General features: G+C 57.1%; 2 protein-coding genes and 1 long non-coding RNA gene across 3 annotated transcripts; 2 read left to right on the forward strand and 1 right to left on the reverse strand.

Annotated features, from left to right (window-relative positions):
* Positions 1 to 368: 368 nt before the first annotated feature.
* trmt112 (tRNA methyltransferase activator subunit 11-2) lies at positions 369 to 3,700 on the reverse strand. Its single transcript, XM_088609114.1, has 4 exons — positions 3,429 to 3,700; positions 2,110 to 2,211; positions 1,939 to 2,031; positions 369 to 1,323 (listed from the first exon to the last, which is right to left on the reverse strand). The coding sequence occupies exons 1-4, from the start codon at positions 3,642 to 3,644 to the stop codon at positions 1,222 to 1,224; spliced, it is 513 nt and encodes a 170-aa protein (XP_088465240.1). The 5' UTR covers positions 3,645 to 3,700; the 3' UTR covers positions 369 to 1,221.
* On the forward strand, positions 920 to 3,167 carry LOC148646535 (uncharacterized). Its single transcript, XR_015927757.1, has 2 exons — positions 920 to 1,068; positions 1,108 to 3,167. It is a non-coding gene; the product is annotated as an uncharacterized LOC148646535 (long non-coding RNA).
* Positions 3,701 to 6,404: 2,704 nt separating the features above from the next.
* prdx5 (peroxiredoxin 5) lies at positions 6,405 to 10,544 on the forward strand. The gene is made up of 6 exons (XM_088609113.1): positions 6,405 to 6,686; positions 7,428 to 7,562; positions 8,784 to 8,915; positions 9,767 to 9,805; positions 9,906 to 9,970; positions 10,274 to 10,544. The coding sequence occupies exons 1-6, from the start codon at positions 6,600 to 6,602 to the stop codon at positions 10,380 to 10,382; spliced, it is 567 nt and encodes a 188-aa protein (XP_088465239.1). The 5' UTR covers positions 6,405 to 6,599; the 3' UTR covers positions 10,383 to 10,544.
* The last annotated feature ends 23 nt before the right edge of the window (positions 10,545 to 10,567 follow it).

Here is a 10,567-nt window from a genome sequence, read left to right on the forward strand (position 1 = left end):
CTCTCTCTGTCCACACCCACACCTGTCCACTGGACCTCTCTGTCCACACCCACACCTGTCCACTGGACCTCTCTCTGTCCACACCCACACCTGTCCACTGGACCTCTCTCTGTCCACACCCACCTGTCCACTGGACCTCTCTCTGTCCACACCCACACCTGTCCACTGGACCTCTCTCTGTCCACACCCACCTGTCCACTGGACCTCTCTCTGTCCACACCCACCTGTCCACTGGACCTCTCTCTGTCCACACACCTGTATCTCTGTACAGGATCTGTGCACCTGTTCCCTGTCCTTATCACATGTACCCTTGACGTACCTGTCCAGGTCAAGAAAGAGTGGAAGAAGACCTGAGGACACAGAGAAGCTGGTGGTCGAGTTTAACTTTTATTTTTTCTGTTTCACAGACTCGACATGTTTGTAGAACACGGGGTGTGTCTCAGTCCTACACTGGACAAAAAACTGAAATCGAATTTAAATCACAGCAAGACGGATGAAAATAAATACAGTTTACAGCACAGCAGCTGACAGCAGTGCCCCTGTGTCTGGAGCAAGTTCATTCACAGGAGCAGGCTGGCCTGCCCAGAGGGGTCAAGGGTCAGTCTGGACCAGTGGCAGGGGTTTGTTCAGCCACCCCAGCGGGCGGCCCCTGTCCTAAATCAGTTAATCAATTAACTGGCCAAGTCTGCCTCTGCAGATCATATAAGAGCCCAGCCCTGACCCCACTGGACACCCCAGTGCAGTGTAACCCCCAGCACTGACCCCACTGGACACCCCAGTGCAGTGTGAGCCCCAGCGCTGACCCCACTAGACACCCCAGTGCAGTGTGACCCCAGCCCTGACCCCGCTGGACACCCCAGTGCAGTGTGACCCCAGCCCTGACCCCACTGGACACCTCAGTGCAGTGTGAGCCCCAGCACTGACCCCACTGGACACCCCAGTGCAGTGTGACTCCCAGCCCTGACCCCACTGGACACCCCAGTGCAGTCTGACCCCAGCGCTGACCCCACTGGACACCCCAGTGCAGTGTGACCCCAGCCCTGACCCCACTGGACATCCCAGTGCAGTGTGACCCCAGCGCTGACCCCACTGGACACCCCAGGGCAGTGTGACCCCAGCGCTGACCCCACTGGACACCCCAGGGCAGTGTCACACAGTGAAGAGCTGGTTCAGACACAGGGGCAGGGCTCGTGTCGGTAGCTGTGAACAGACGTATTCTCTCTAACTCTCATCCTCACTCAATAGCATGTTGGGGACCCCCTTGGTAATGGGGAACTGGTGTCCCGACTCTGGACACTGCAGGCTGCCCTCCATCACCTCCACCTGAGAGAGAGAGAGAGAGAGAGAGAGAGGTGGGGGTTACCCCTGGAAAACCAAGTTCTTTACAGCTTCCAAGATACATCTTTGGACAGTGAGAGGGGAGAGTGAGAGGGGAGAGTGAGAGGGGAGAGTGAGAGGCGGGTGTGCAGGGGGAGAGCGAGAGGGGAGAGTGAGAGGCGGGTGTGCAGGGGGAGAGTGAGAGGGGAGAGTGCAGGGGGAGAGTGAGAGGGGAGAGTGAGAGACAGGTGTGCAGGGGAGAGTGAGTGGCGGGTGTGCAGGGGAGAGTGAGAGGGGAGAGTGAGAGGCGGGTGTGCAGGGGGAGAGTGAGAGGGGAGAGTGAGAGGCGGGTGTGCAGGGGAGAGTGAGTGGCGGGTGTGCAGGGGAGAGTGAGAGGCGGGTGTGCAGGGGGAGAGTGAGAGGGGAGAGTGAGAGGCGGGTGTGCAGGGGGAGAGTGAGAGGGGAGAGTGCAGGGGGAGAGTGAGAGGGGAGAGTGCAGGGGGAGAGTGAGAGGCAGGTGTGCAGGGGAGAGTGAGTGGCGGGTGTGCAGGGGGAGAGTGAGAGGGGAGAGTGAGTGGCGGGTGTGCAGGGGGAGAGTGAGTGTGCGCAGTACCAGCTCACCTCCAGCAGCACGCGGTGGACCCTGCGCAGGAACTCCTCGTCCTTCTCGTGCTCAGGAGCCAGCTCGTTAGGAAGGTCGTTCAGGTGGCCCAGCTGGAGAGAGAGAAAGGAGGAGGGTCACAGCCCGGCCGCGGCCCCAGCGGTCTCTCCGAGACAGGACAGCTGACTCACGCTGTCGGCCGCCTGCACCAGCACCCCCCACTCCAGCTTGGGAATCATCCGGGACAGGAACTCCGGGTTAAACTCCACCTCACTGACCTGCACCTCCGTGGCCTGAGCAGGGAGACAGAGAGACAGAGAGACTCGTTACTCAGACTCAACCCCATCACGGCACAATACACACAACACACAACCAGCCTCAGGACAGCACTGCTAGAGCACCACAACCCAGACTCCACCACATCACAGCACAGATCAAACAGCAATATCTCACACAATGGGACACACACACACAAACACAACACAAACTGGAATGCTACAGAACCTTAAACAGACAATACACACTAGCTGAATATTTTACCAAGATAAGAAACAACAACAGAAACAGACCCTGACGAAGTACAGGCTCAGTGACCACAGCCTGGACACACACACTGGACACAGGCAGACCTGGCTGCCCAGAGAGGACAGGCTCAGTGACCACAGCCTGGACACACACACTGGACACAGGCAGACCTGGCTGCCCAGAGAGGACAGGCTCAGTGACCACAGCCTGGCCATAGAAACTGGACACAGGCAGACCTGGCTGCCCAGAGAGGACAGGCTCAGTGACCACAGCCTGGACATAGAAACTGGACACAGGCAGACCTGGCTGTCCAGAGAAGACAGGCTGTGCTCCCACTGCCAACGGGTAGAAATAGAGACAGAGGTGCACTTCCTACTGCACTGTGACAGATACTCTGGGATTAGAGAAACATTCTTCCCGAAATTCAGAAATCTAATCCCAGAATTCCCACACCTGCCAGAATCACAACGGGTCCCAATCCTACTGGGAGAGGGAGGAGGGAACTCAGTGGTACTGGCAGTCCAGTATGTGATCTCCTGTCCCAGCCTGAGGAACAGTGAGTCTGTCTCCCACCAATGCTCCAAATGTTTATATGTGAATATCTCATGACCGTGTCTTTATTGTAAATGTCTGTAGATTGTTGTTTCATGTGAACTGTATTCGTTTTGCTCTGGCAATACTGATTGTACTCACCGGTCATGCCAATAAAGCACCTGGAATTGAACTGAATCGATACAGAGAGAGGCCCGTCAAGACAGAGAGATTTTGTCGTACACTTCACACTTTTAACAGCGCAGTGCTCGCTATATTGTCAGTTATTGTAAAGACTGTTAAAAGGTACAGTGGTTTAGTTTGGGCGCCAGCGGTCATACTTATTTTAAACTTCTTTAACTGAAAAACACCCCCCCATAGTATCGGTCTGTAATGAACTGTCCTTGCGTGAACACATGCGCCCTAATGAGCAGGGGGTAATTAACAGCCTTACTTTAATCAGCAGCGGGTAGCCCTTGGTGACCCCCTTCACGTGCGAGGTCAGCATGTTGTGCGTGATGAGCTTCATCCCGAGACGGGGGCCGACACGCAGCGAGACACGCTGGAGGAACCGTGGGAGGCACACGCGCGGGATCAGCGTCCTGGTGTCGCTGTGGAAAAACTCACGCCGAGTCGAGAGGCCCACCGGTGGTGTTTGTGGTGGAAGCATGGACCGGAAGAAGCGGGAGCTGGTACAGCAGTAAAATACGTCCCCCAGGACGCACACTTTGCGGAACAACTGGTTCCGCCACAGAATGAGGAATCGAATGAACCCACGTTTTATGGTACAGATCACACGGCGTTGTTTTTCTTGACAACAACTCCCGCAGCTCGTCACTATGTTCAAGAATCACCCGGGGGATTTCTAAAGAGCCCTTACGGAGTGTGGTAAATACATTCCCGCTTCTCCATAGGGAACACGGTTTATTCCACGCTGTTTCGGCACACCTGTATGAAAGCCCCTTTCTATCGGGGAGTAAAAACAACGCGCTATGGTATCTCGCAATTGTGTATTTGTATCTCAGAATTGCGACTTTATATCTCAGAATTGTGACTTTGTATCTCGCAATTGCGACTTTTTATCTCACATTGGCGACTTCGAAATAGCCCACATTTCATTGTCTGTCCTTCTGTTATTGTACCGGATTCGGGTTCTGGGGCTCTGTGCCCCTCGCCGCTCCCGCCCTAGTTCGTGCCTCAGTTGAGTTGAGTTTTTGAGTGGCGATTCTGAAATAGACCTTCACCTGTTCCTTCTCATCCCGACCCAGTCTCTTACAGGAACTGATCCTCCCTCCGCCCGTTCCTGGCTGCTGTGGAAAAGATTCTCGAACAATGGTGCGCTTGGGTTTCAGTTACAGAGGAACTGGAAGGTTCCGTCAAGAGGCTGGGCTCTGACCCGACCTCTGGCTCAGTAACAGGGACAGGGGAGTGACCACCCGCATCAGAGCGTGTGGGCAGCGCGTCTGTAAATACCGGGAGAGAATCTTCCAGTCGGGGTGACGTGTCCCCACTAGTCACGAACAGAGAAACAGGAGAGGAGAGGAGCCCCTCAGCCTGTCTGCTAACTGGTCCCCGGCTCTCATCCGGATGACTCCTGAAAGACATCGGGGTGTCCTGTGGCACACACCTGTCCGTCTATGGACACGGCGGCTTGTTCCACACTCCCGCCACCCTCTGTGTACAGAAGGGCCTCCCGCTCCCAGGTTTGAAAGCACCGCCCTGCTCTGCGTGGTGGGCCGCAGTTGAGTGGTACTAGTTTACGGACAAGAACGAGTCGGCCCAGAGGCGTGCAGGGGGACCGGTCAGCCCAGATTAACCCCAGACCCGCCAGGCTGTGTGTTAGAAAACACCGCAGGTGTAGCTGGACACCACCAGGCTGGAGGTGAAACGCGCGCCCGTGTGTTTGAGGGGGGGGGGCACTCTGCGCCCACTGACCCACAAAGAGAGCTCAGGGGCACCGCGTCTCTCCCCGCCGAGCCGGCGGCTCCAGTTTCACTTCCTCCTTCCTCCTCGGTCACCACGGCAACGGTCATCCGGGGCCGTTTATTTTCTCGCTGGCTCATCCTTCCAGGAAAGCGGGTCATTACATCACCACGGGGAGGCGGGGCTTATGACGCGGTCGCCAGGGCAACCGGCTCCGGGAATCCCAGCGCACCTGAGGGGAATTTGTAAAGCAGCGCAGGTGGGGAGCGGCGTCCGCAGGGTCAGGCTGCAAAGGGGACAAGAAACAGGTTTATTCCAGGTGGAGAAGAGAAGAGAGAAAACGCAACGTTTCTCTCACGCCTGAAGAAGGCCTCACAGCCGGAACGTTGTGTGTTCTCTCTTTTCCGCCTGGAATAAACCTGTTACTTGCTCGGGTGTTTGTGAAGCTGTTCCGGACGGACGTGCAGAGTTTTGTTTGCAGGCAGTCAAAGGTGCTTATTTAGATTTAAGGATTTCGATATTTTATGGTAATATGTAATAGAAACATTGGAAAAAGAGCATTGATTTATAGATACTTTATTGATCCCGTGAGGGAAATTGCAGTGCAACAGCAGCTTTACACAGACAACACAGCCGCAGTGTGACGAATGATACAATAATAATAATAATAATAATAATAGTACAATACATACAATACAATCAGTACAGTGAGGGTGCGCTAAAAGAGTTTCTCACAGTCCGGACACACAAAGAACAAACTAGAACAGAACAGTACGCAGAAAAATCTTATCGCACTTATGAATATAAATAAAGATGTAAATATAAATGTATTGCTATGCATTATAGTAAATTTATTAGCCATTCTGTGTGAACTTCACAGTCACAACTCAAAGTGGTCTAATAGTACTCCCCTTTATAGTACTTTTGAGGTGGAGTTGAAACACTATTTAAATTCCATAAAAGATGTGAAAAATGCTAAAGCAAGGAGCACATTTGATTTTACACATCTGTAAAAAACACCCTCTGATCACGCAATTTACTTCATCCCCTCCGGCAGCTGACTGCTCCTGTTTTTTCCCCCTTGTTCCTGTTTCTGATCCTCTGGTTGGATTTGTAAATTCTTCATACGTTTAATACAATTTTTTAAAACAATTCCAGGTGTGTGGGGGAGACGTGGGGGGGACCCCGGGTGTGTGGGGGAGACGTGGGGGGCTGCCTGTCGCCTTGCACGCCTGTCTGAACGAGAGGCCCGACGCGCCGGGGCCGCTGGATACCTGATCCGCGCGCAGTAATCGGACCCGGGTCCTGTTGTGGGTACAAACAGGCGCAGTGTGTACATCACACGGGCCTGCCGCTCCTCCCGAGAGGCCTGATGCAACTCTCGCACACCTGGTGGGGGTGGGCACCTCCTGCTGCCTGCCTGCCTGCCGGCACTGGGCCCCTCCTTCCGCCATGTTGGCTCCGGCGGTGGAGTACGGCCGGGCGCTGCGGCTCCGCAGCCGGAGCCAAAATGGCCGCCGGTTTCCAGTTCGCAGTTTGTCCCGTCACCAGGGGTGGACGCACTGTCTTCGCTAGCGAGTAGTTTCTCCTTCTTGTTGTCTTTCTGCTCCTCACGCCCCCCCCCCCCCTCCTCCTTTCCTCCCGCCTCCTCAGAGCCCAGATCCGCCGTCGCTATATATAGACGCGCACCTGCGGCGGCAACATGATTCTCGCGTCGCTGGCCCGAGGAACGCTGCTCCTGCCCGCACGACGCTTCCACGCCTCTGCCGTCGCGAACATGCCCATCAAGGTAAGAGCCAGCCCGGCCTCTGCGGGACACGCACGGCCCCCCGCTCGGCGCCTGCGGGACACGGGCTGCGGGGGTTGGGGACCGGGGCTGCCGGCGGTGCAGGTCTCGGTGGGCGGCGGCGGTATCGGGGCCGAGACTTCGCCAGACTTCTCCGGAGTCCCGACAGCTGACAACCCAGCCCTGAGCGCCGGGACGAGAAGGGCGACGCCGAGCGCACGGCCCCGTCACGGTCCGCCCGAGCCTTCTTCATCCCGGCCGTGCTAATTCATGTCATATATATAATAATGTGACGCAGGGCGCCGCTTACACAACGCCGCTCCCACAGCACCCCGCCCCGCCCCACCGCACACGGCTCCAGATTTCAACACGCGAAAAGAAGAAACTGATTTCTAAACGCGCCTGGCATCCGGCTCTGCGTTCCTGTTTCATCACGCGTGGAAGTGTTTCCTCATCTCGGAAACCTTTCATTTACTGGACGCGACCGTCTCCTTCCTCCTTTCTCCGCCTACTGGTCCCGTCGTGTGTCCCCTCCTATTCCTTCCCTCCTCCGCCGAGGCGCCGTGTCGCCCCTCCTGCCCGCAGGACGGCTAGCTCAGGGGCGCACCCCTCGCTGCGGGTGGGCGGCTTGTTCCCGGCACCCACCGCCCTCAGTGTAAAGGTGGCGTCGGTGCGCCCCAGTCCTGCCGCCCTGTGTCCGTCTCCTCACCCCCCCCTCCTCCTCCTCCTCCTCCTCTCTCCCAGGTAGGAGACAAGCTGCCCGCAGTGGAGGTGCACGAGGGAGACCCGGGGTCGAAGGTCGCGATGGACCAGCTGTTCAAGGGGAAGAAGGGGGTCCTGTTCGCAGTGCCAGGGGCTTTCACCCCCGGCTGCTCCAAGGTACGGCCCAGAGCCCCCTCCCCTCTCTCTCTCTCAGTTCACTTCAAGGTGCTTCACTGGCATGACCTATGAGTACAATCCGCGTTGCCAGAGCGAAAGAAATACAACCTACAGACATTTACAATAAAGACATGGTCATAAAATATTTACAAACAGACATCTGGAGCATTACTGGGAGACAGGCTCACTATTCCTCAGGCTGGGACAGGAGATCACACACTGTATTATTATTATTATTATTATTATTATTATTATTGAGAGACAGGCTCACTGTCTGTTCCTCAGGCTGGGACAGGAGATCACACACTGTATTATTATTATTGAGAGACAGGCTCACTGTCTGTTCCTCAGGCTGGGACAGGAGATCACACACTGTATTATTATTATTGAGAGACAGGCTCACTGTCTGTTCCTCAGGCTGGGACAGGAGATCACACACTGTATTATTATTATTGAGAGACAGGCTCACTGTCTGTTCCTCAGGCTGGGACAGGAGGTCACACACTGTATTATTATTATTGAGAGACAGGCTCACTGTCTGTTCCTCAGGCTGGGACAGGAGATCACACACTGTATTATTATTATTGAGAGACAGGCTCACTGTTCCTCAGGCTGGGACAGGAGATCACACACTGTATTATTATTATTGAGAGACAGGCTCACTGTCTGTTCCTCAGGCTGGGACAGGAGATCACACACTGTATTATTATTATTGAGAGACAGGCTCACTGTCTGTTCCTCAGGCTGGGACAGGAGGTCACACACTGTATTATTATTATTGAGAGACAGGCTCACTGTCTGTTCCTCAGGCTGGGACAGGAGATCACACACTGTATTATTATTATTGAGAGACAGGCTCACTGTCTGTTCCTCAGGCTGGGACAGGAGATCACACACTGTATTATTATTATTATTATTATTATTATTATTTTATTATTATTATTATTGAGAGACAGGCTCACTGTTTGCTGTTATTTATCTTGGTTAGATATTCGGCTAGTGTGTATTGTCTGTTTAGGGTTCTGCAGGTAGGTTTCTACAGATCTCCATGTGCAGAGTTTCTCTGGGGTGAGTGTACCCCTGGTCTGTGAGGGGACCCCACACTTCCCTGCCGTATAGGGCAGTGGGTTGGAGTACACTCTGAAACACCTGGAGCCAGGTTCTTGCTGGTGGGTTGGTGTTGAAGAGCCTCCTCCTCATTCCCCTCTCCCCTGCCTGCAGACTCACCTGCCCGGCTTCGTGCAGCAGGCGGACCAGCTGCGCGCCCGGGGCATCCAGGAGGTGGCGTGTGTGTCCGTGAACGACGCCTTCGTGATGGAGGCCTGGGGCCGGGAGCACAGCGCCCAGGGCAAGGTGAGGGGAGGGGTACTGTCGCGAGGGCGAGGGCGAGAGGAGGGGGGTACTGTCACGGGGGCGAGAGGAGGGGGGTACTGTCAGGGGGGCGAGAGGAGGGGGTACTGTCACAGGGGCGAGAGGAGGGGGGTACTGTCACGGGGGCGAGAGGAGGGGGGTACTGTCACAGGGGCGAGGGCGAGGGGAGGGGGGTACTGTCACAGGGGCGAGGGCGAGGGGAGGGGGGTACTGTCACGGGGGCGAGAGGAGGGGGGTACTGTCACAGGGGCGAGGGCGAGAGGAGGGGGGTACTGTCACAGGGGCGAGGGCGAGGGGAGGGGGGTACTGTCAGGGGGGCGAGGGCGAGAGGAGGGGGGTACTGTCAGGGGGGCGAGGGCGAGAGGAGGGGGGTACTGTCAGGGGTGAGAGGAGGGGGGTACTGTCACAGGGGCGAGGGCGAGAGGAGGGGGGTACTGTCAGGGGGGCGAGGGCGAGAGGAGGGGGGTACTGTCAGGGGGGCGAGAGGAGGGGGGTACTGTCACAGGGGCGAGGGCGAGAGGAGGGGGGTACTGTCAGGGGGGCGAGAGGAGGGGGGTACTGTCACAGGGGCGAGAGGAGGGGGGTACTGTCACAGGGGTGAGTGTGAAGGGAGGGGGGTACTGTCAGGGGGGCGAGGGTGAAGGGAGAGGAGGGGGGTACTGTCAGGGGGGGAGGGGAGGGAGGTACTGTCGCGAGGGTGAAGGGAGGGGGGTACTGTCAGGGGGGCGAGGGGGAGAGGAGGAGGGGGGTACTGTCACAGGGGGGCGAGGGGGCGAGGGGGTACTGTCGCAGGAGTTTCTCGCTGACCCGCGGCCGTCTGTCTGTCCCTGCAGGTGCGGATGCTGGCTGACCCCACAGGCGCCTTCACCAGGGTGAGCAGCAGGGGGCGCCGGCGGGGGGGGGGGGCAGGAATGGGGGGTATTTCGGCGTCTGTGAAGTTCTGATCTCTGTGCCGCTGGTTCTCTCTCTCAGGCGGTGGACCTGGTTCTGGACACTGAGCACTTCCTGGAGGTTCTGGGCAACCCGCGGTCCAAGAGGTGGGTCTGGGCTGGGCTGGGGGGCGCTCTGCGAGTCATTGACCAGTCCCCAGGGGCTCTCGCTGCTCTGTCCCCCCCGCTGACCAGTCCCCTGGGGTAGAGGGCAGCCTGTGGTGGCCTCCGCTGACCAGTTGGCGAGATGCCCTGGGTGTAGTGTGTGGGAGTGGGGACTGGACACAGCTGGACAGCGGGCGGGTCTGTGTCCACTGGGGGAGCAGCGTGTTGAAGTGGTCACTCTCTGCAGGGTGTGTGTGTCCGAGTGTTCACGGGCCGCAGTGTGACGCTCTGTGTGTGTCCCCGCAGGTACGTCATGCTGGTGGAGGACGGTGTGGTGCGGAAACTCAGCGTTGAACCGGACGGCACCGGCCTCACCTGCAGTCTGGCCTCCAACGTCCTGTCGGAGCTGCTGTGAGCCGGCCGGGCCTGTGGGCGTGGGCCAGCCAGGACCGGACTGGACCTTAGGCTCCCCAGTACCCGGGGGGCCATCTCTCCCTCCAGGGGGCCAGGGTCGCTGCCCCTGCCTGTGTGTGTCCTCTGTAGTGTTTCCCACGCTCAATAAAGCGCCTCAGTCTGGTGTTTGTGCCCGTGGGCTCGTGA

The sequence above is a fragment of the Lepisosteus platostomus genome, chromosome 16 (genome assembly GCF_059453375.1).
Source record: "Lepisosteus platostomus isolate fLepPlt1 chromosome 16, fLepPlt1.hap1, whole genome shotgun sequence".
Taxonomy (NCBI): Eukaryota; Metazoa; Chordata; class Actinopteri; order Semionotiformes; family Lepisosteidae; genus Lepisosteus; species Lepisosteus platostomus.